The following is a 25,682-nucleotide window of genomic DNA, read 5'->3' as shown; positions in this document are numbered from 1 at the left end:
ACACAGTTGTGATTACTTTTTTTTATTAACCCCCACAAAATTCATTTTGCAATCCCTTTTAAATGGAACATGCTCATTTATTCAAATTGTAAATTCTACTGAACAAACAACGTTGAATTATATGTTATACGTATGCAAATATGTTATATTAAAGAAATATGGCAAATTTGTCCTCTTTTTTGACCAAGATGTTTCATTCTCAAATGATCCTCATTTTATTGGGCATCATTGTCTCTTCAAGCTTCTTGATCTTGATTAGCATCAAAAACGGGATGTGTGACTCTGTTAAAAAATTAATAAAATAAATAACAATAAATAAAAAAAAAAAGAAAAAGAAGAAGAAGAAGAAGAGGTTAGTGCAAAACCAGAATATATAGGCCACAATCTTAGATTTTCATCTGTTAAAATGAAATTTCTCAGTCTGTTGTGATTTTAATTCATTTTACTGTGATTATAAATACAGTGTAAGCATCGGTTTGTAGATTTTTATGACTGGTTTAGATGACAAGCTCCTCTGAAACATTTGTTCCTAGCAATTGGAAAACTTTGTATGTATAAAATATCTTCTGACTTCACAAACAGAAATTTGGAAAACACAAAACAATTAATTTACCTTTGCATCAGACATTTCAATATGGACTGGTATGTGTCCTTTATGATGCTGACTGGGGACAGAAGAAACTGGAGATAAAGCTATAAAAAAGATAAAGTAATTTAGATTAACGGTGACTGAGTGACTGACCTTTCTAACTAATATAAACCAACAGTTCTTTTTAAAGGTCATTAAATATAAGCAAATATAAGGTTTACTGTATGATGTTGACATAAACAGTGGTTTTATACCTATTCTTATCAAATGACATTACTCTTACTACAATGTTATTTGTTTTGCAAATTTGGTCAATTTACAGATACATCATTTGAGGTTATAGGAGTGCAGAAGAGTATTACAAAGATATAGATTATATATAACACATAACATAAAATTTAGCAAAACAGACCGTTTTGTTGTTTAATCGCGATGCACAGACATATGATCCACACTGCACATATTCCAATAATGTTGCACTGAAAGATAACAACTGCAATAAGACAATCTCTTTCTGTTTGATTTAAAGCTGAAAAACAAACAGAACAGTGCAATTAATATTCATTTTATGATTAAAATCCCTCTTACATGCACACCAAAGAACTTAAGAAATGCAAATATATCTGATTTAGTTTTGATGGGACTTAGTTTTCAGCTCATTAAACAAGAACTCACCTGTAGAGTCAAAAGATGATGCATTTAATGCCAGAAATACTCCATTTCCAAACTCAATATCAAAGAAAATCTCCACTCCACAGTAATAGACCGCCTCGTCCCAGTGACTAATATTAATGATACTAAGACAAAGTCTATTCTCTGACCTGATGATATTGAAGCGTGTGTTCATATATCCTTTATGAAAAATGGGATCAGCAACTGCTCCAGCTTTAACTACAGCACAAGGCTTCTGGCCCTTGATTTGCTTGTACCAAAACATGTCATACATGCTGTAGTTTTTTGCAAAAAAGCACTGCAGAGTCACGTTGGCACCAGGGTCAACTAGGATAACAGAGTCAGGCTGATGAAGAACCGTGCAGTGAGTAAAATCTAAAATAAAGAAACAAAAGCATTCACACCAAGTTTAAAAAACAAGCCACTGACTTAAAATGCATAATGATATTTTTTTCAGGTTTAAAAATCCATTGCTGCTGTCTAAATCAAATATTTTTTTGCTGGCTAAAATGTGACTTACATATATTAAGATAAAGTACCACAAATGCCTGAATAATCTGGACAAACATCATTTGTAGCACGATAATAAATTTGAGACATACAGCATAACGCATGCATTTGCTGCTCTGGGCTTCCTGTTCTTTCTGTGACATACCTTTTACCAGACATGGGCCATTAGTTAAGGTGTGATGGAGGTGTTAAAGTGAAACCACAAGTTTCCATTCTATGTGTAATCTATTCTAAATGTAAATTTTTTCTTTAAAATCTAAAATGAGAATGGTACAGCAGTAGAAAAAAAATGTTTATCTATCATTATAACTACTAGGTTTCATTACCATCCAGCCTAGGATTGCATATGAATTTAATCTATTCATTTTAAATTAAAGTAAGCCCAGTTGCCTCTTTGAGAAGAAACAAAGGCTGACATTCTATTACCACATATTTAAACATTTCTTTGTATTAAAAAATGTTGCATGTGTTGTAGGTCTTGATAAAAATGTGTGAAAAAATTGCATATTTTTCTTTTTTCTGTTACTGTTATGTGTGCACATATCACAGGCCATCCATAAATAAAAAGCGAAAGTCAAACTGTAAGACTAGGGTGGCTTCTCATCTTGATTGGTTTCATTCTGGCCTGCTGGTAATGCATATGTTAACATTGTCTGTGACGTCTGGGGCAGCTCTGGGGTCTAGCATGCAAATCATCCAGCAGATTCAAAGAACACAGTCATGAGAGGAGCCGCTTTCTGAGAGCTTCAGGACGCTCATCTGCTCATCTGATGTGGCAGATCATTCTGTGTTCAAAATAATTTCATAATGCATCTGAAAATTTGATCAAGCACAGAAAGTGTTTAATGCATTTAGTAGCTATCACATTAATCTCTAAGACTAATGAACATTTTACACAATACTATTATAAGAATAGCCAACAATGTCCAAAATAAGCACAGTATATTCAGATACAGTCACAGTTTCTCAACATTTTTTAAATTTAGTGAGTTCTGCTGCCCTCATAAGGTCAGCTTTGAGATTGCAAGTAATGACAAACCTTGTGCTGTTAATCATTTATTGTCGCCAAAACTTGAGCATTACAGTCAAATTTCTTTTTAAAACAGCTTTAAACAGACCTGTTAAATTGTAAATTTACATCATCCATTCATTAATCTCAGCGCTGGCCTGGATGAAATCAAATTTTCAGATGTATGTTAAAAAAACAAACAAGAAAACAAACCTACATCACGTAAAAGCCTACTTCACACAAAGGCTAAATCAATTGTAAAATGCATCTACTATGTTTTGACCTGTTGACAGCAACCAGAAGTACATGCTTCTCATGTAACCAGAAATGTGTTATACTAATTTGCATGTAGCCAGAGGATAGATACCAACCGATAACCAACAGTGAACTGAGAGCCCTCTACTACTAATGAGACTAATTAACAACCAAAAACTACTATCACTGTCCGTCCAAAACTGGTAAATTGTGAGTTATATAAGTCGTGGCCTAATGGTTAGAGAGTCGAACTCGTAATCGAAAGGTTGCGGGTTCGAGTCCCCGGCCGGCAGGGATTGTAGGTGGGGGGAGTGAATGTCCAGCGCTCTCTCCACCCTCAATACCACGACTGATGGCTGCCACATAAATGGCTGCCCACTGGTGTGTGTGTGTGTGTGTGTGTGTGTGTGTGTGTGTGTGTGTGTGTGTGCGTGTGCGCATTTGTTCACTACTCACTGCTGTGTGTGTGCAACTTGGATGGGTTAAACGCAGAGCACCAATTTCGAGTATGGGTCACCATACTTGACAATACGTCACGACTTATAAATATTTTTAGAATTTTTCCTTACCAGAGCAGTTGGTCTGATAGCCTAAAAAGAAAACATATTAGCTTTAGATATATAAGCGATTTAATCAGAATCAGAATGAGCTTTATTGGCCAAGTATGTTTACACATACAAGGAATTTGTTGTAGTGACAGAAGCTCCACAGTTCAACAGAAAGACAGCAACAGGACAGGACACAGATAATAAAAGAATAATATACAAATAGGCAATGTACAAAGCAGCAAAAACACAATATTATAGACAACTATGTATGTACAGATCAAGTATGTGCAAATTAGAAATGAGAAAATAAAAATAAAATAAGTGAGTGTGGTTAATGGATAATGTATTATAGTTGTGTGTTCCACGTTTATTGTTGAGTGTTCATGAGATGTATTGACTGAGGGAAGAAACTGTTCCTGTGTCTGGTTGTTCTGGTGCTCAGAGCTCTGTAGCGTCGACCAGACGGTAACAGTTCAAAGAGGTTGTATGCTGGATGTGAGGGGTCCAGAGTGATTTTACCAGCCCTTTTGCTCACTCTGGATAAGTACAGTTCTTGGAGAGTGGGGAGGGTTGTACCAATGATTCGCTCCGCAGTCCGGACTACCCTCCGTAGTCTTCTGAGGTCAGATTTGGTAGCTGAGCTGAACCAGACAGTTATTGAAGTGCAGAGGATGGATTCAATGATGGCAGAGTAGAACTGTTTCAGTAAGTCCTGTGGCAGGTTGAACTTCCTCAGCTGGCGAAGAAAGTACAACCTCTGCTGGGCCTTTCTGACAATGGAGTCTATGTGAATATCCCACTTCAGGTCCTGAGAGATGGTGGTGCCCAGGAATCTGAATGACTCCACTGCAGTCACAGTGCTGTTCATGATGGTGAGTGGGGGGAGAGCAGGGGGGTTTCTCCTGAAGTCCACGATCATCTCCACAGTTTTGAGCGTGTTAAGCTCCAGGTTGTTGAGAATGCACCATACAGCTAGCTCCTTAACCTCCTGTCTGTAAGCAGACTCGTCACCGTCCTGAATGAGGCCGATCAGTGTGGTGTCGTCTGCGAACTTCAGGAGCTTGACAGAGGGGTTTTTAGAGGTGTAGTCGTTGGTGTACAGAGAGAAGAGCAGTGCTGGTGGTAAGAGTGCTGGATGTGAATTTACCAAGCTTTACTAACTGCTGTCTGTCTTTCAGGAAACTGGTGATTCACTGGCAGATGGAGGTGGGGACGAAGAGCAGGGTTAGTTTATTTTGAAGGGTTTCCGTGATGATGGTGTTAAAAGCGGAGCTGAAGTCCACAAACAGGATCGTCACATAAGTCCCTGGTCTGTCCAGATGCTGCAGGATGAAGTGCAGTCCCATGTTGACTGCATCATCCACAGACCTGTTTGCTCTGTAGGCAAACTGCAGGGGGTCCAGTAAGGGTCCGGTGATGTCCTTCAGATAAGCCAAAACCAGTCTTTCAAATGATTTCATGGCTACAGACGTTAGAGCCACAGGTCTGTAGTCGTTAAGTCCAGTAATTTTGGGTTTCTTTGGGACGGGGATGATGGTGGAGCGTTTGAAGCATGAGGGGACTTCACACAGCTCCAGTGATCTGTTGAAGATCTGTGTGAAGATGGGGGCCAGCTGGTCAGCACAGATTTTTAGGCAGGCTGGTGACACACCTTCTGGGCCTGGTGCTTTCCTTCTTTTGTTCTTCCTGAAGACCTGGCACACATCTTCTTTGCTGATTTGAATTGTAGGTGTGGGGGAGAGGAGGGTTGCTGGAGGTTTTAATGGTTGTGTGGAGAGGTGTATGCATTTTTAGATTAAAAAAAAAACACCATTTAGTATGTTTTTTAAGCCTTTTGAATTACGGGGACATAGGCAGTGTCCTCATAAACCACCTTCATATTGTAATACCTCTGTCATACCCATGTCATTATACAATTTTGTGTCCTCATAAACCACATAAACACACACACACACACACACACACACACACACTTGCAAGACCAATCAACTGAGAGAAATTAAGAGTAATAAACTTTAGTTAACCTTGAAATTATCACATTAAATATGCCTATAGCTTTACACCTCAACTTGAAATAAAACATTTTTGGTGAAGTGTTAATAGTACTAAAAGGCACTTTTATTGCACATTGAGTGGTAACACTACTTATGGCCTCTAGATGGCAGCCTAGCATGTTCTTATCCATATTACCCTACAATTGGTTTGGCAGGTGCTGACAGTCCCTCAATTCACACAATTGATTCATTACATTTAAACAGTCTAACCCCTTCTCTTTTTTCTTGTAAAAGTTCAAATGTATAGCGCTCACCTCTGGGGCGTTTGGTGTTGCTGGAGAGTTTTTCTAGCCTTTGTCATCCACAGGGAACACAGAGGAAACAGCCTTAAGAACTGTAGCCCCCTCTTTGTAACCCTATCCGAATATTAATACCCATCAAATCCTGCTGGGAATATTTCCCTCCTTTCCTGGTGTTGAAAAGAATAACTTGATTTTCTCATTGCATTCCTCAGCCTGTTGAACTAACAGTGTTCTGAGGCCGTGTTAGGGAGGGCGAGGAGAGTCAACAGCCACTGCAGTGGCATCCAACGCTCAATTCCCACAGAAAATACGCAAGCTTTTGGGGGTCAAACTGTAAACGGAAAATAGAAAATTATTTATTTCTTATAAAAATATCATTAAAATACATTACATGAGCACCAAAGTAAAAATTGCAGCATGCAGTATCTCAGATAAACATGTTGTCACATTTATAGATTTTAAAGAGATTTGTATATCGGCTCACAAGGGGTTTCTAAAGACCCTGCTGACTAGCTTTTGGTGGAGTCTTAAAATATATTATCATCAAACAGCAATACCATGTTTACAGCTCACCTGTAAATTGAAATGATACACAATGAATTTGAAATAAAATAGCTTCCTCAACTGTAATTAGCAAACAGTGAGACTGAATTGACAAAGAGAGATTGTACATTACGTAATACTGCAATCATCAGAAAGCTGAGCTGAATACATACACACAAAGTACCTTTTAATGGTAATACAACAGAAGCCCTTAGCCCTTTCCATTTATTCATCCACGTCTTTTCCCTGACATTTCCTTGCATAATTTCTTCACAATATAATGTTGCAAAACAAAAAAGAAAAAACAAAACACCACATTGCTAATTTACTGACAGAACACATTGTAAACAGGGCCACTAGTATGCTTAACACAGATAATCAGTTTCTCCAAATATAAAATATCTCCGCTCTGCTTCCTGCGTAATATTGGCTTTAGAATAGCAAAAAGGTCCAAGTATTGTTCTTGGATTGTTAGCACTTGCTCAGGTTGCTTTGTTTCAGTGTTATTTGATTTTGAACTCCGAAGAACCTAAAGGAAAACTGAGGTCCACTGCAGCTCTACTGAGTGTGAGACATTTTCCTTGACCTGAGACATTTCAAGGTAAATGGGCTCCATCAGAACAGTACGGTTGTGGTCCTCGAGTGGTGGCCCTTAGCTCATGAGAACAGAGGCAGCAGCATGGGTTACCTGATGGTAACCTGTTAACACTGGTAATGGAAATGTTGGTGTACTTTTCCCTCCATGTGTGTATGAGAGTGTGTGTGGGTGTGAGTGTGCATGTCTGTGTAGACCTTGGTGTAAATCTTTGGCGGACCACTGAGAGCTGGGGGCCCCATTCCCATTAGTCTCTGGTTGGGTAGGTCAGGGTTGATGCCACTGGTCGTGCTGGGCTCCTTGTCTGGAATGTGGTGGTCTCGATAGGTTGTCGGCCGGGGAGGCAAAGCGCTCTGGCGTCTGCGGCTGTGGCACAACCAGAGCACGATGGCTCCTACGATGAGCAGGGCAGCAGCTGGGATCCCAATGATCAACGGCCAGGGAAGACCGGAGCTGATGTGGCGGGGAATGATGTCCTTATCCACCTTGGGATCTGTATAAAGAAAAGAAAAAAAAAAAATAGAAAAAGAAAAAAAAAAACAGAGGCATTTATTCACTGCTACACTGAAAAAATAAAAATAAAAAAGCTGGTAAATCTGGCAGCTTTGGTTGCTGCAACATTTTTGGTTTCATTAATTGAACTTAAATGAAGGGATATAATGTGATATCAACCTACTGGAGAACAAATTTCTGTTTTCTACCTTTGACAAACACCAAAAAACATAGATGATAATGATAAAACCCCAAGTTCATCACAAGTAACTGTTCCACAAGCTGAGCTAATAATACTAATGCTAAAACTAATAAAATATATATTGTGACAGCTTTTGTACCTTTTCTTTTTCCTTAAGTATTGGCACATAGTGTTATACAAAAACATGACACTAAAATAATGCAATAATCATTTATTTAAAAACATAAGATGTATCATTAAAACATTTATGTATGGTTTAAGATGTAACATTAAAACATTTAACATTAATGTGCATAATGACAAGGAAAAAACAAAGAAGAAACACTTATTTTAAAGAAAATCAATCAAATGTGAAGCATCACACAGGAAATTCCAAGAAAAGTTTTTTTTTTACTGTAAATTAAAAGATGACTTGTTTTTTTTCATATCTAATTATCACAATATTTACAATAATGTATTACAATATTGTGCAGTAAATTTATATGAAATGTCAGTTCTTCACAGTATATAGTAATGAAACTTATAGTGAATGAGTTTTTACAGTCACTTTATCATGAATATTATGATCATTTTACAGTAAATATTAGTGCTGTAAATCCACCTAGATCTGAGGGAGAATTCCAGGAGCTGACCTGAGAGAACGGTGAGGTAGGCGCTGCGAAAGCTGTAGCCCATGGTATTCGCTCCTAGACAGATGTACACTCCAGCATCCTCGTCACGTGCCTTGACGATTGCCAGCTTGTTGAGGTAGGAACCGTCAGGTCTGGACCACACGTCCCCAGTGGGCAGCACTACGAAGTGCTGGCCTCCTACCTCCAGCGTAGAGTTATAACGCCCCTCTGTGCCTGGGTCGACTCTCTTCAGCCACTGTATCACAGGCTTTACATCACTGTGGACTTTACATTGGAAAGAAGCTGTTCCACCAAACTCCACAGTCGTGTTGACAGGATGGGTACCTGTCAGAATGGGTTTGGAGTTGGTACGCTCTGTGGAGAAAACAGACCGAAACTTAGAAGCAGTCAGAATATTTTGTCTAAACATGAGATGCACATCACATTTGCAACTGATTATGGTGTAATGGTCAACAGAAACAGTGGTTGGAACTATGGAATACTGAATACTTATTGAGTCATATTCCACATAGAAACATATTGTATAGTTAAACATCCACTTTGGGTTCCAAACTCACCAATTACATCCACTTTGTAGGTGGCATTGATATGGCCAGCTGCATTGGAGACATGACAGGTGTATTTGGCACTGTCCTGAGGTTGCAGGTTCTTCAGAGTCAGTGTCCACTGTGGGCGTTTACTCTGGTGAGGGTTGGGCAGCTGGCTCTGGTCTTTCCACCATGTAATGACCGGTGTTGGATTGCCACTGGCCAGACACTTGAGACGCACTGAGCTGCCGACAGGCTGCTCTAGCACACGCCTGCGCATCTTTGTGGGCTGAGTAAAGCGTGGCTTCACTGCGGAGGAAATAAAACATTTACAGCATGAGGTTACGTCTGGATGACAAAACATATTCTGTTAGGTAGTCACACAACAGTGTCTTAAGCTCTTTAAGGACGCGGGCACAGACACGGCCCATGCTGATGACCTCATGCGTTGAGTAACGTGCAGTGAAAGATGAGGAGGGTGTGTATCATATACTTACCCCATGGCTCTCCGGTAGGGTCCTGTAGGTTCAGATCTGCGTTAGGTTCTGCTGCGTCTGGCGGAGGCTGGTTCTGAGTCACAGCTGCATCATCTGCAAGACACGATCCAAAAAGTAATGAATAATGAGAAATATTTGCTGTTGTGATATTCATCATGCTTCCTATTCAAATAATCAATAGGAATTGTGGAGGAAACAAATTTTAAGAAATGAATCATCATGCATTTCTACCTAACTGTAACATTAAAATATAGAATGGCTTTTAAAGTATTTAGACAATTAAACCTAATATAAAAAACGCATGAATATCTTTGCATTGGATAACTAAATATTAAACAAAGTGGTGAACTGTGGTGAATTGATTTGACATAATCATTGAAAAAAAAAATCACAAAATAATGTCTGTAATAATAATAATAATGCCACTTATAATATTTTTTAAATGTGACTTAAGTGTCCAAAACTGTCAGATTTTTTTAGATGTTCTCTAATGCTGAAAACCATTAATACTAACATGTAAAAATATTTTATATTTCATCTATAAAGACTTGCTGACAAATGATTTCAGGCAAATCTCTGCCACTCCGGGTGCAATTTAAATGTCAGCTTGTTTCAGTGTTAATGGATTAAATTCAATATGAAAATGTTTCATTTTTTAAAGCATAAGTGAAACCACTGAAACTTGTTTAAGCACCCCAGTCTAACTCGTCAATTCAAAAATCCTCATGATGTCAGGCATACTTTAAAGCAGTGGTCGGCAACAGCAAGAATATCTGGTCTGCGCCGTAGCCAGATTATTTTGATAGCGGCTGGTTCTGAAATAGATCTGTCATGACAGCAACAGTTACTCACAATCACAGTATGTGAGCGGACCGGAGCGTGGAGTGGAGCGGTGTGATTTTGAATGGAACGAGGAGCGGATTTTTTTAAAAGTCGGAGTGTTGTGGTTTTCACTCGCTCCAAGAGCGCTCCATCACGAGTACAATTCATGCCAGCAACCCGTAATATAACTGCATATTTAGCAAGAATTCACATGTTAAACATATTTAGCTAGCTAGATAGAAAAGGATCACTCAAATCAGAAAGAATGTGAAGGCTATGATGACTGCAGTGGACATGAGCGGGAAGTTATATTTCTCAAGGAATATTTTCAGCTGACAGCTGACTTTTTTTTCTCAGAATTGCGTGACATAAACTCGCAATTGCGAGTTAAAAAGTTCTGAAAAATTCTGAGAACATATCAGTCTTTTTCCCCCCTCAAAACTGGACTTTAACTCGCAATTCTGACTTTATAACTCGCAATTACGAGTTTATATCTCACAATTCTGTAAAAAAAAAAAGAGAGAAGAAAGTCAGAATTGTGAGATAAAAAGTCGCAATTTAAATTTTTTTATTCAGTGGCGGAAACGGGCTTCCATAGAACTATGATATTTCAAACATACTGAAATGCTTTAGATGCGGAGCGGTGTTTCTGACATCAGTGAGCGCGGAGTGGAGCGATTATTAAATGCTCGGAGGGGAAATTGTTGACGCTACACTCCGCTAACATACTCTGATCAGACACCGCCACACAAATGTGGCTTTTTGTTAATGATTGTCGCAGGATTTTACACAGAGTAACAGCTCACTACCAGTTACAAAATACACTGTAACAGTCAGTCACAAGCAATTCTGGTTGCATTTTTCATCAATTAATATCTTACATTATCCTTCGACTATATTCTGGCCCACCATCTAGTGGTGAATTGTTTTTTGGCCCGATGCCAAACTTACTTGCAGACCCCTGCTTTAAAGGATAGTTTAGATATTGGTCCATAAATCAGCGGTCAGATGTTTCTCTAGCAATATGAGCTCTTTCATCTTCATACCCACTATTAATGCCTGCAAATGGTGTCATGTAAATCATGTTGAATGAGCGGGTCAATGCAAAGGCCAACACTTCGTGAGATTTATTTGTAGTGCTTTGAGAGCCAACAGAACCCCTCTGTGCCGAAAAACGAGCGATCAGTGGACTGTGAGGTGTGTGAAGGATTTTGTGTTTTGTTTCAGAACCGGTGACGTTTCAGAACTCCATGGGAACGATAACCAGGCCGAATCGACTTATTATTTTAGAGGGGTTTGTGCGCTGGGGGTGAACAAACACTGCTATATTGTTTCTTCTCTCCGGTTTCCACACTGTTTAAGACACAACACCCTGTTGACTTAACCCTGGACAGGAAACTAATTAACTGACTTTAACCTAAACTGTGCAGACAGAGCTGAGAGCCCTGCTTTGTTTGGGATAAATTTTTCTGGCTTGGCTCACAGGAATGCACAGAGAACCCTCTCACTTCCCTGAATCCCCAGCAGACGGATCGTCGGCACACACAAGTGTGTACATGAACCCAGCACAACATCTTTATGTACACAACATTACTTATTCTGAGCAATCCCAAATCAACAAGCCATGAATCAACACTGGCAACAAATGGTTCACACATGGGTAGGTAGGTGATGAAACTACTTAATAAAATGCCTTATGAATACTTTCCATAATTCGGTTCAGCCAGCATCATCAGTGCTTGGTACAGCTAGTTCTTCACTAAGGAAGAAAAAGTGAAACCAAACATTATATAAGGTCGCTGTTCTCCCTTAAATGACGAGTTTAAAGCCTACAGCAGTATCACTATGATTGGTACCAATATTTGGATACCATATACATCGCTTGGTGTTATTATAAAATGTAAATTAAAATGGTATCAATAAATGGTAAAAAGAAAAATTTCAGTTGCTACCATTTGGTTAGTAGATGTTTTTAAAATGTTATAAAATCTTTTAAGTGCATAAAATATACAAAAAATACTTTGTTGGAAAAACCTCACCTCAATTGATTTTCATGGTCCTAAAAATCTTAAAGGAAATAGTTTTTTGTTCAAATAAATTATTAAAATTTGGGGTCAGAATGATTTTTTCATGTTTTTGAAAGACATCTCTTACACTCAAAAAGGCTACATTTATTTGATCAAAAATGCAGTAAAAACAGAAATATTGTATTTTTTATTATAATTTAAACAATTTGATTTATATTTGAATATAGTTTAAAATAATTAATGTAATGGCAAAATTGAGTTTTGCTTTATTATCATTTTTAATTCTTTCATATTATTTTTTCGTTCACTTTATTGTCATATTTCATTCTGTCTAAAAAATAAAAAAAAATAAAAAAACTGATTTTGAATCATAGTGCATGTCCACATTACTGAACAGGACAATGAAAGTTTGGTAATGGCTCTTCAAGTCTCTGTCTCTTTCTATAATTTTTGCTGTCCTGAGGCTGTGTGTATAGCTGCTTTGGAGTAAAGGACTACACCTTTGTCCCTGCTAAGCCTCAAATGCTGAGCACAGGGCTTGCATGTTCACCACAGACAACCAGGCCAAAGCAAGCAGAAGTGTTTTCACCAGCCTTCAGTCCATTGTTACCTTTGGCCCTGGGGTGTAGGAGCAAAAGTAAGCCGCTGCTGCTCTATTCAGCAGCAGCAGTGTGGAATCAGCAGAGCTTTATGTGGGCTAAAGTAGTCTTACCGAGAGCCAGACCCCAGACTCCCTGTTCTCTGGTCTGTGAAGGGCGAGTTCTCTAAACCAGTGTCCAAAAAGACAGATTCTTCCTGACAGGGCATTCTGGAGCTGTATGGCTTTATGGGTATTACTATGCATGCTTCTCATGGAATCAATTCACAGTTCACCTACTTTCAGTGATATTTTTGCACCATTAGGACAGGGAAATAGCGGAAAAGGAGCTCTGAAGTTTTGAAGGACAAGGGGCTCCTTTTCCTCTGCAGCTCCATAGAGATACATTCAAAGAGGGGGCTGCTTAAAGAAGGAGGATTTGGTCCAGAGAGGTCCACTTGCAGCCCCGCAGCTCAGCTTACAAATGACCTTCATGTGGACTGAGTGTTAATAAGGCTAACATATTAGAAAGAATGAGCCTTCAAAAAGGTTCATTCTTCATTCATACCTGTGAGAGCAAACATACATTCCTGTAGATCTGTCATGGAGCGCTCCACATGCTTGGAAAAAAATCAAAGCAAAACAAACATGTAATAGAAAGCGGGCTGAAACATTTCTACTGATTTTCAGCGACATCTACATAAAATAAACATCAAAGGAAAAAAAGGCCTTGTTACTTTTTTTTCAATCAAAGACGTAATGAAGATTGAAGATTGTGGAGAAACTTACTGAGTCGTTTGGCTGAGAGTGATGCTGTGTTTTTTCGGTTATAGCCTATCACTAACTAAAACCATGTCTGTTCCTGTAAATCAAAGGAAAACACTGCCAATGCTGTTTACTATAGTGGGATTATAGTACTCACGAAGTTCCATAAGGACGGAAAAGGTATGAACTGATCGGCTACATGTTGCACTTTTGAATGCTTTCCAGTTCTTTTGAGCTCTTCCAATCATTTTGTTCTTCATGAAAACATTACAGAGCTCTAATCTTTCTTGAAAGAAGCACGGTAATGTGTTTTCATGTATTCAAATGTATTCAAAAATACTGGAGAGAGATGAGAGGGAAATATAAAAGAATAGACTGAGCTGTTATAAAAACAAGTGCTTATTCTTGACAAAAATAAAAAAATAAAAATCAAATCAGATATCATCAGGGTAATCCACTCTAAGCACATCACCCCACACTTCCACTTTGCACATTTTCATTACAATCTGCACTAATTTGTAGAAGGTCACGTAAGGATAAATGAGTGGGACTTACATACCATTTGTCTTTAGTATTCCTTTTACTCACTTATACACTGCACTGCACAGCACACGGACACTTAATCACTGACATACACTTTACTTTTCATAGAATCCATATAGAATCATATTCTATTTTTATTCTCATATCTATTTGTTATTTTATTTTATTGCTAGTTTATTTCTATATATATGTTTACTGTACTTTTTCTATTTGTATTTTTGTAAACTTGAGGTTTTTCTTAATTTTGTTGGACAATTTGTTGGACAGTCGTACAATACATTTCACTACATGTCGTACTATGTATGTATATGTATGTGACAAATAAAATTTGAATTTGAATTTGAATGTAGGTAAGCTTTCATGCATTTAAGCATATGATCTGGTACATCCATTTTTGTTAGCTTTACACATACACCTAATTTCAGTTTGTATTTTTAGCATATCTCTATGCGCTGACTGAAGGCAAATTAGAGACTGTTGGTTGATTCACAGCAGGGAAAGACAGAGAGAAGCAGAGGAGAAAGGGTAATTAGAAGTCTCCTTGTATCTTTTATAGTTTCCATAAGTGGTTCGCAGCAACAGTCGTATGGAGACCCGAGAGGAAATTGGCCAAACCTAATGTGCCCGTGTTCTTTTCTTCTCTGTTGTGAGTGGAGTGGGCCCGGAGCATACTGCAGAGGGCCCAGCCCAGCCTCTGGCCCCTCTAATGAGGTGGATGAAAGGCCCTTTAATGTGGCTCTGATGAAGGTGGGTAATTTGCATCCTTTTAGTTTAATTAAAACCTTTGCTCCCCCTGCAGCTCAAAGAAGGCTCAGTTGTACGCCATGAAAGCAAAGCCATGATGTGATTAGGTTCTGGTTTAAACTGCAAATAGAAGGAAAGGCAGGGTGGGCATGAGATGCATCATAAAATACTGGAGTCAAAATATTTAGTGCATTTACTGGATGCTATAATTTGACATAAAATAGGGTCTAAACGTCAGAGAGCCTTTTTTCAATGTTCTATTTTAATATTTTTTACATGCAAATTATACACTACTGTTCAAAATTTTGGGGCCAGTTTGATTTTTTTTTTAAAGAAAGAAACGAACACCTTTTTTTTCAGCAGGGATGCATTAAATTGATTAAAAATGACAGTAAAGACATTATAATGTTGCAAAGGAGTTCCATTTAAAAAATGCTGTTGTATTCATCAAATAATTCGGAATAAATGTCAACAAAAATATCAAGCAGCACAATTGTTTTCACCAGTGATAAAAAATAAGAAATGTTAATTGAGCACCAAATCAGCATATTAGAATGATACTTGAAGATCATGTGACACTGAAGGATGGAGTAATGGGAGCTTTGTAATTATAGGAATTTTAAAATATATAATAATACAGAGAACACTTATTTTAAATTGTAATAGTATTTTACATTACTAATGCTTTTATTGCATTTTTGATCAGACAAATATATAGTTCAGTCATGAAACTCTAGATGGCGCATGCTGATGTGTTGTTAACGTAACTGATGATATTCAGAGAGTTAAACAACTTAGCACATGCTGATTGGTGCATGCTGCATATGCAGCCAATGAGTTTACTGCCTTGCATTTATATGGCTGGCTAGCATTCACTTGAGACTTCTCTGAAACCCTCCACCTTCCCCAGCTCCACCTGTGTAGATCTGCTACGGGTTATTTTATATACTATTTGTGTAGCAGCAGTATGTCTTAAATACTCATGGCACCGTATCGCCATACGCATTGGCAGTAGCAAGTTCCTGTACTTGCTTGCAGCAGCAACAATAATCTACAACTACAGCAATAACCAACAGCAGCAGCAATTCAGCAGCAGCGTAGCAGATCTATTCAGCCAAGACCAGATACATTAACATTGTCATATCCATCAACATGTTAAAATCTTTCAAGAGTTGTCATGATTGAAATGCAGCCTTGGTGAGAATAAGAGACTTTCTTTCAAGAACAAATGTTATCGACCCCAGATTTTGGTGGTGCATACTATTTGAGTTTCAGAATTAAAATGTTCACATTTCCCCCTTTTTATTTAATGGCAGCTAGTCATAGTGACCAAGAAATAGTGCAGAATCTTAACCCTCTGGGTCGGCTGTCTCGCCGGCGAGACAAGCTAATTTTTTTTCTTATCAGTGTAAAAGACACTAAAAATACTCTGTTGATTTTGGTCACACAAATAAGTGTTATTTACATCAATCGAAACTGTTAAGTGTCTACTTTTTTGTGTACACTCACGATTACAACAAAACTTTGTGGTTTTGGAAAAAAAAAAAGAAAACAAACAGGGTGTGCTCTTTGTCGTCTTCTCCGCAAACTGCTTTTTGAAACACGTCACTAAAATGAACTGTAACTCAGCAAATTCTCAACATCATGTTATATCTACAGAAAGCTTAAAGTGTCTACTTTTAAATGTTTTTACTGTTTTCTACTGTTTTTCTTATCGAAAACAAACATTCTGTGATAAAGTAATCCATATGAAACGAACACAATGTACAGTCTTTCCTGTCTAACTCATTATTTCTAATGCAATCCCGCCCCCTCGCGGCTCGCGCTGTTCATATGTAAATAACCACGTGAGCCGCGTGCACGTGGAGACGCCCAACATAAACAAAGCAAGATTGTTAATCGCGGCTACTGTTAGTTTCTGGAAGAAGACGAGCTGAGTAAAGGCTGGATTTCCCTCAAAATAAGAGAAAGTGTTCATCCAGAAGAGAAGATCAATTTGATGTAATGCTGTTTTAAGTAATGCTTCTTTTTTGCATTAGTTAACGTGTTATTGTGACATAAACATGAACATGTTTATTTGGGTTTTCCCCAAACGACAACCTGATGAATGCTACCATTTAAGAATGTTTACACCATGCTTATTATTAATAATCTGTTCACAAATACATTTTAATAGCGTGCTAAACAATAATAATTAGTTTCTCAGATATAAAATATCCTTTTTTTTATAGTACCAAGTACATCCTTTTGTAGAACAAAGCATACGTGAGTCTATGGCTACAAAATCATAACAGCTACTATAAAATGATACATATTAGGCTATATGACAACTAAATCATAGTTATTTTTTCCCAAACTGTAATTCCAGACTACAATGTTTGAAATTGATGGGCAATTCATTGTATTTAAATTTCTTACGGCGTGATGTTTTCATTCTCTATATAAAACAATAAAAGTAATATGAGTGTACATTGTAACATGATCAATGCTACGAGTCCAAGTATGTTTAGAACATGTTTATTATTAATAGCCTACTCTGTTCAAAAATAGATTTCAATAACGTGCTAAACAATAATAATTAGTTTCTCAGATATAGTACAAAGCATGCGTGAGTCTATGAAACCTATATGAATATAGATGCTCCTGATATTAAACATTATGATGTAAAATTAATAAGAAATATTTATTTCAAAATGTTCTTTTTTGTAAACATAATTAACCCCAGATTTTATATTTTGGACTCCATTATAGGTTTGAACTGGTAATTTAAACAACAAAGTATCTAGAGGGATGAATGATATTGGATTTTTGCCGATATCCGATTTTTTCAACTTGTTTTGGCCAATATGGATACCGATATATTTCCTTTTGTTTGGAAACAACATCAAGTCTCTCCTGTGCAGAAATTATAAGTAAAATATTTTTTAATTTTTGGTTAGTTTTTAACAAGAACTTATTTGTTAGAATTAAATAAATAATAATCAAGGTTTTTTGACAGTACATTGAAGCATTGAAAACAACTATAAAAACTATATATCAATTGCTGCATTTTTCCCCCCAGAAAGATGCAGTGTTAACACTAACATTTTATTTTAAGATTTAACATTTGTAGATGGTTTAAAGCAAAAGAGTTGTAAAAATTCTGAAAATCTTTTAGAGCTTATGATTTGTTTAAAAAAATAAAACATATCACACATTAATGAATAAAACAGTTATGTTTATGTTTAAGTGTCATGTTTACGATTATTTTTTTTCCCATGTAAGCTATAGCTTCTGACCTTTAAATCAAAACATGCTCATTATTTTATGACATCAATTACTGTTTATTTAATCAGAAAAACTGTCTAAATGCTATTTGTGTAGGCTATTTTACTTTTAATTTGATTAGAAGTAGGCCAACAGCGCCCCCCTACAGATTAAAACTCCTTACTGAACAGGCATTAGGACCCGGGGGAGGCTGCACTGCTACCACCGCACATGCTATTCCTGTTTGCTCTATCACACACCGAAGGTGTCATTCTGTACGTGGTTTCACAGATTAAATGCAGCAATCCAAAAGAGTCTAATCATCATTCAGACAAAACTTTGCTTCAAGAATGAGCCACACTGCTGACATGAACTAATCCCTAGCACACCCTGAGCACATGTAAGTTAACATATTCCTCTTATCAAGTTTCAAGTTTCAATTTATTTATATAGCACATATAAAACAGCCACACGGCTGACCAAAGTGCTGCACAGAGATAAAAAGAATATAAAAATCAGCACAACTAAACAATTGAACAGGGTCTTGCCCTATAAAATAAGTAAATATCGGCAAGACATATCTGCATATTTTTTCATATCGGGCCAATGCTGATATTTACATTTAAAGCCATTATCGGCCGATTCCAATATTTGTCCGATAATATCGTGCATCCCTACAAGGACTGATAAAATCAATATTATTATATCAAACTACAATTATATTAAAATTAAATCAGTAGAAACTGTTTCCTCTGCTTACATTTATATCTTCATTCTCTTATCATCTGTTATTTTATGTCCTTGTGCTGCTAAAGTTACAGACTGTTGTTTCTCAGTTATGTTTCTCACTTCTCCGCCTGAATTCACTCTTGTGTGCCATTTCAAACTCTGTATGTCTCTCTGTTCAGCTTAATTTCATGTGAGTCCAGACTGGTTTCAATTCCATCAAACATCCTTTCATCTTTCCCTTTTTTCAACCATGTCTTTTCTTCAGCTATTCACAAGCATGAATTCATTTGTGTCCATATGTGTTTGTTCTTTGAACTTGCCTGAGCTTATTTCTCTACAATGAAAGAAATAAAACAAACACGCTCTTGAGAGCCCAAGTTGTGAAGCTCCGTGTCACATAACAAGTAATCTGAATTACGAATTACAACAGTGTTAGAGAGACGCATGATCAAAGTAGGGCTTTAAAAGCTTTTTGGTTGGTTTTTATGATATGTTTGACATCATATAAATAATTTCTACTGTATTCTTCTAGTCTTTTCTTAAAATACTAATAGTCATTCTAGAAAACGTGTGCCATTTGTGTCTCTCATATACATCTGTGCAAAAAAAGACTTCACCCTGCATATTAAAAAATATCCATAATGAGAACAAAATACATGAAAATAAAAGCTTGTATTTAGCTAAAATCTCTCTTTATACTTTAAGATTTTATATAACTTCCATTTCCAGTTTGTGTGTTAACCCTGTTACATAATTTATATATACATATATATATATATATTTTTTTACTTATATTCACTTATAAAAATCCATAAATAAATTGTTTCTAAATCACTTCATCATTAAAGGGTTAGTTTTCCCCAAAATTAAAATTAGCCCATGTTTTACTTACCCTCAAAGCATCCTAGGTGTATATGACTTTCTTTTTTCAGACGAATCGAATTGGAGTTATATTAAATTTTTTCCTTGCTCTTCCAAGCGTTTGAATGGGAGTAAGCGGGTGTTTTTTTTCAACAGTCCAGAAGTAATCAAATAAAGTGTGCACATCCATCATAAAACGTCCCTAACACGGCTTTGGGGGGTGAATAATCAATGTGTTTTTGTAAGAAAAATATTCATATTTAAAATGTTACAAATACTTTTTTCTCAGACGAAGCACAAAATGAGGATTTGTAAAGAAAAATGTAGGAAGATTTCAATATAAGCCAAGAGGAGACTGGTTTTCCTTTGCTAAAGTAAGGAAATTTTGCTTCCTTTGCTCCTGTAAAAAAAAGTATTTATAACATTTTAAATATGGATATTTTTCTTACAAAAATGCATCGATTCGCTACAGGAGACCTTTATTCACCCCCCGAAGCAGTGCGAGGCACTTTTTATTATGGATGCGCACACTTTATTTGATTACTTTTGGACTGTTGAAAAAAACTACCCGATTACTCCCATTCATTCTCCCAAAATTTATTTTTATATAACTCCGATTGGATTCGTTTGAAAGAAGAAAGTCATATACACCTAGGATGCTTTGAGGGTAAATAAAACATGGGCTAATTTTCATTTTTGGGTGAACTAACCCTTTAATCACTTTATTTTTTCTTATGATATGAAAAGGAGTACCTTTTTGAAGCCATAATATTATGTAAGGACAATATATATGTACTCATATATGTACGTATATATACAGTTAAGGTCAATAGTTTACATCACCCTTTCAGAATCTGCAAAATTTTAATTATTTTACCAAATTACGAGTGCTCAAACAAAATGCATGTTATTGTTTATTTATTACTGACCTGAATAAGATATTTCACATAAAAGACGTTTACATATAGTCCACAAGACAAAATAATAGTTGAATTTATAAAAATGACCCCGTTCAAATGTTTACATCCCCTTGACTCTTAATACTGTATTCTTACCTGAAAGATGTGTGTGTTTTTTTTTAGTGATAGCTGTTCTTGAGAAAAATCTTTCAGGTCCCACAAATTCTTTGGTTTTCCAGCATTTTTGTGTATTTGAACCCTTTCCAACAATGATTTTGAGATCCATCTTTTCACACTGAGGACAACTGAGGGACTCATATGCAACTATTATAGAAGTTTCAAATGCTCACTAATGCTCCAGAAGGAAACACAATGCATTAAGAGCCGGGGGTGAAAACTTTTGAACAGAATGGAGATGTGTACATTTTTCTTATTTTGCCAAAATATCATATTTTTTCATTTCATACTACCCTTCAGAGGCTACAAAAGATAGTTACATGTTTCCCAGAAGACAAGATTAGTTAAATTTACCCTGATCTACAAATTCAAAAAGTTTTCACCCCCCGGCTCTTAATGCATGGTTTTTTCCTTCTGGAGCATCAGTGAGCATTTGAACCTAATATATATATATATTTATACATTTATATATATTTGAATTAATTAATTTCATTAATGGATTATTAAATTATTTGTATATAATTAATTAATCAATCAAAATAATGTAAGCAACTTATCAACTGCAAAAATTGTCTGTTTTATTAATTGACCCAGTTCGTGTTTTTCCTCTTTGACTGTTTAAATAGGAGAGAAGCATTTCCCAAAAGCTGTCGTGGAAAATAGGCGTAAATCAGACTAAACATAAATACTGCAGCAGTGAGGCTGTTCTGCATTCAGACAAATGAGTAAACGCACGTCTACTGTAATGGAAAAGAGCTTGTGTAAGAGTTCAGTAGCGGGAAAGGTTATGAACAAATCATCTCAAATGAATGAACGTCAGTGCTGTGATTCCCACTCAAGCCAATCCTGGCCAAGGTGGCATGACCAAAAGACTGGAAGGCATATCCATGCTGTCCCAAACGTGCCACCCCTCCCTTATCCCACCTACTGCGTCCCTCTGCAGTCTTGGGTTGGCTTATGATTGTAATTTTGATACAATTATCCATTTAGGTGAAGAGGACGCTGGCTAAACTGCAACACATGTAACCCGTGGCCTGCAAACAAAGAACAAAAGGCCACTGCTGGAAGCTCTCCACCAGTCCCCTCATAAAACAGGCAGCCCAAACCACCGTCTGAGTAGAAGCCACAGTCTCCCTCTGCTGCGTCCATACACAGTATGGCCTCCAATACGATAGGTGAGAAATGCAGACAAGAGGGAGCCAATGCCCGGGAACCAAGACTCTACAACAGTGCAATTGTGAGCAGAGTCTGTTACTTTTGGAGATAAACTTGAGATCTTCTACTCCACTCACAGATTCATACATCCAACATCAATTTAAACAATATAGACAATTATGTTGCGGACAGAAAAGCATTAAATCCTTAGCCCTGGACTCCTGCAAAGCAGAGCTGTGAGAAAACAATGCTGGCAGTGTGTGGAGCTCTTTAGAAACAGCAGGGGTGCAGGGTCTGGGACCACCACGGGGGGAAACAGGGAGAGGCCCAGGTGCTGTGGGACATTTTTAAAGTACAGCGGTTTATGACATAGAGACTGATTTGACTCCCTAACACATCAGTAAATGTGAGAATGGTCAGCCTGTACCTTCTAGTAAACAACACCTTTACTGTGACCTTTAAAGCCCAATATGCCATTCTTACAAACCCAAATTCCCCTGTGCCAGATTGCAAAAAAGCACTGAATATGTGAGCAACATTGGAGAGCAAGTTAACGTTCCTATTAAAATGCCTTAAAGCTGTAAAGCTGCACTAATCTGTCTATATTTAAAACTCAAGTTGTTGTTCTCATGTACAATTGCAGACATGATTTTGAAAATAAAAAGTGTTTCTATTTACGCATGTGAAAAGTACAAAACCTTTTCGGTGACTGTGGTCAGGAAAACTGAAGGCTTAAATTATAGCTGTTACCTCATCTTAGGTTTATTTCCAACTGATTACACCAAGCCATCAGCTGCCTGGTTTGATAGGGGCAGAATATCAACTAAAAGCTAAAATTACACTTTCATGAGGAAATAAGTGAGGTATAGATTGCACGCACATTAACATATGAGGGCACGATCTGCCCATGCTTGCCGTGAATGCAAATCCTGCTGCAGATTAGAGCTGCACTGATGAAAACAGGTGCTATTGAATGTCATCAGATTCCTCTCTCCTGATGCAGTCAGTCCTGGCTAGAGTTTCCCTGTTGTGCTTTAGGTGTACATTAATTTACATTAAGTAGCTGGTTAAAAAAAACACCTGTTAGGGGTAATTTTGTAATTTGCTGTGCTTTTGCTGTAAAGTTGCCAAAAAACCTTCTTAAACAATTTTATTATTACTTTCACTAATCAGTGTTTCATTCACAGACATTTAAATGCATATTATTTTTCATATTTTCTGAAAATTCTGCTCATTAATTTAACTGATTCATTCATTTTCATTCATGTCAATGAAAACAGCACACAAGAGCGCAATAAACAGCAAAAAAGAAAAAAATAATAAAATAAATAAATAAATAATCATCATCATACAGATAGAAAAAATTGCTGGCAATGATGAAATATGAAAGAACTTCTAAAATGTTTCACTACTCAATGACGGAAATGTCAAATTAAAGAAGGTAAAATAAAGCAATTTTGTTTGAAAGACACTTAGTTAAAGATTAAAATTTTTTAATTAAAATTGAATTATTTTAAATCACCTTCGTGTTATTCCAATACTTTATGACTTTCTTTCTGCTGTGGAATGTAAGAGACGACACTTTGAAAAATAAAAAATGTCTCAGCTTTGTCCATAAAGTATGGACAGTGTCCATAAAGTATATAGTCTAATGTTGTAAAGTAAAAGAAAGTCATACAGGTTTGGAACAACAAAAGGGTGAGTTTTTGGGTAAACTACCCCTTTAACTCTTTAGCTGCAGGGTCCACTAATCTTTATTGAAAAACAATGCCGCCTCTTAACCCTTCTCCGCATAACAAATAGTGTCGTTCCCTTCAGCAAAAATCACAGCTTTAAACGCTCAAACACTGCAACAGGAGGGTCTAATAGGCCTTTTGTTTGGGGGCTGTTGGTCATTGCAGTTAATGACTTCAGTAAACTCTGCAACTATATTCCAAAGGGAGTGAACCAGTCCAATGCACCATAATTCAGAGCTCTACAAAGCTCTCGGGGACGAAACAGGAAAACAGCAGGCCGCCATCACTCCCCATACAGGAGGCCCAGAGCAAAGACATCAAGGGGAGGGAGCCCAGAAAACACTGGCTCAGCCAATTAAGCAGCTGCCTCGCTCAGCAGAATAATTTGCATTCGCACACTAGTTGCCTTGACTGCCTCCCCAAATGTGGCAAGCTACACTGGAAGAGCCAAGGGCTTCTGGGTACTCAAGGCCTCTCAACTTCACCGGACCAGTTCAGATTTATGACAAAGAAGGCGGCAGGTCGTCTCTGTCTCCTCTCCCTGTACAGTACGTTTTGGCTGGAAACGACTGCCCCACAGTCCCTCAGCAGTCATCAGGAGAACCACAGGCTCCGAGCTGCAAGAGTCCAACACAAACCCCCCCATTGCCTCACAATAGCTATGTGCCTCTACACCTCTTTTTCTTTCTCCTTCCATCCATCCAGGTAGGTGTGTATTCATTTCCTTGCCTGTCAGGTTCTAGTGGGAAAAAAACGTCTCCACTACCCGGGAAAAAGTACGAACTTGGTATTAAATTACGGCCTACATAAACAACTGCAGGTATTGTGTGACGGACGACATGAAGCCATTCTTTGTTCTCTAGATTTGATAATGCAAGACGGCATCAGTGCCATATGCTCCAACAAATGCTAACAAGTCATAAATTTCCATCAGCACAATGCTCTCTTGTGCTTTTGGAGTTAATGTTACGTTCATGAAACCATGCTTGCTTGCTAAGTACCTTGCCAGTCACGTCAGTTTTGTCAAATATGATTTGGGAGCAGCTTTACATAAACCCAACTGCTTTCTTGTGCCACAATTAGCCTTTTGAGAGGGCATCTGAAAGTTGCCCTGCTCTTTTCGGATTGCAGTTGAAAACTGCTCTGCTGTTTTGAGATGCCATATGTCTAGCTGGGTCACTAACCCCCCAAAACACTACCTCAAACTGTTGTGCGTGTGCAATGGTGCAGGTTTTGATTAAGCCTGGATGACTGATGTGGCCTACAAATGCTCTGGGTGAGCAAAAGTATAAAGAACTGAGATATAAAGGGTTGTGGTGTATGGCGTGGGAGGCAGTTTTTACCAATTACAATGAGTGTGAAGTTGAGGGCGAGGCTGCCAAATCCATTGGTGACGCGGCAGATGTACACGCCTGCATCCTCCAGTTCCACTTCTTTGATCTTCAGGCTCTGCTTCAGAACCTTGTAGCGGCTCCAGCCTGGATTCACGTTCCGCCCATCCTTCACCCACAGGACCAGCGGAGGGGGGTCACCCTCCACAGGGCATGGAAGTCGAATCGTGCAGCCCAGTTTTGCTGTCTGTCTGTCCTCTACCTGACGACTCACCAATGGAGGACCTGGAGCAAAAAACATTGTTTTAAGTAAAAGTATAGCATGTGTATTTACATAACAAATAATAACCACATACCTAACATGTGTGTAATGCAAAAGTGCACATTAAAGGGGTTGTGAACTGAGATAACAAAATTCCCTTGATCTTTTGACATATAAGAGGTCACTGTCAATTTGTATAAAAATATCCTGCAAGTTTCAGAATCAAAAACTTTGTTGTTAGTCTAAAAACAGTTTATATTGAAGGCATTGTTATTTATGCATTTCGAACCTAAATCACAGTCCATCTATGAGGAATATAGGCTGTCAAACATACACAACTATCAGCCAATCAAAGCAGTGGGCGGTTACTTCCGAGTCTACAATCTACCACGCTTTCTCAAACAGAGCGTTCTGATGAGCGGGGTCAAAAACAGAACAGAA

General features: G+C 37.6%; 1 protein-coding gene across 1 annotated transcript in view; it reads right to left on the bottom strand.

Moving 5' to 3' along the window:
• Positions 1-6,200: 6,200 nt before the first annotated feature.
• Positions 6,201-25,682, bottom strand: part of LOC306883473 (fibroblast growth factor receptor-like 1) — a 36,298-nt gene continuing 16,816 nt past the window's right edge. The window contains exons 3-7 of the mRNA XM_079438758.1: positions 24,992-25,264; positions 9,368-9,460; positions 8,901-9,179; positions 8,344-8,697; positions 6,201-7,510 (exon numbers count right to left, since the gene is read on the bottom strand). Coding sequence (XP_079294884.1) covers positions 7,125-7,510; positions 8,344-8,697; positions 8,901-9,179; positions 9,368-9,460; positions 24,992-25,264 — 1,385 coding nt within the window. The 3' untranslated portion in view covers positions 6,201-7,124. The remainder of the gene's footprint in view (positions 7,511-8,343; positions 8,698-8,900; positions 9,180-9,367; positions 9,461-24,991; positions 25,265-25,682) is intronic.

The sequence above is a fragment of the Barbus barbus genome (assembly GCF_936440315.1).
Source record: "Barbus barbus genome assembly, chromosome: 17".
Taxonomy (NCBI): domain Eukaryota; kingdom Metazoa; phylum Chordata; class Actinopteri; order Cypriniformes; family Cyprinidae; genus Barbus; species Barbus barbus.
Note: the sequence above shows the minus strand (reverse complement) of the source record. Positions and strands in the feature narration are given on the sequence as shown.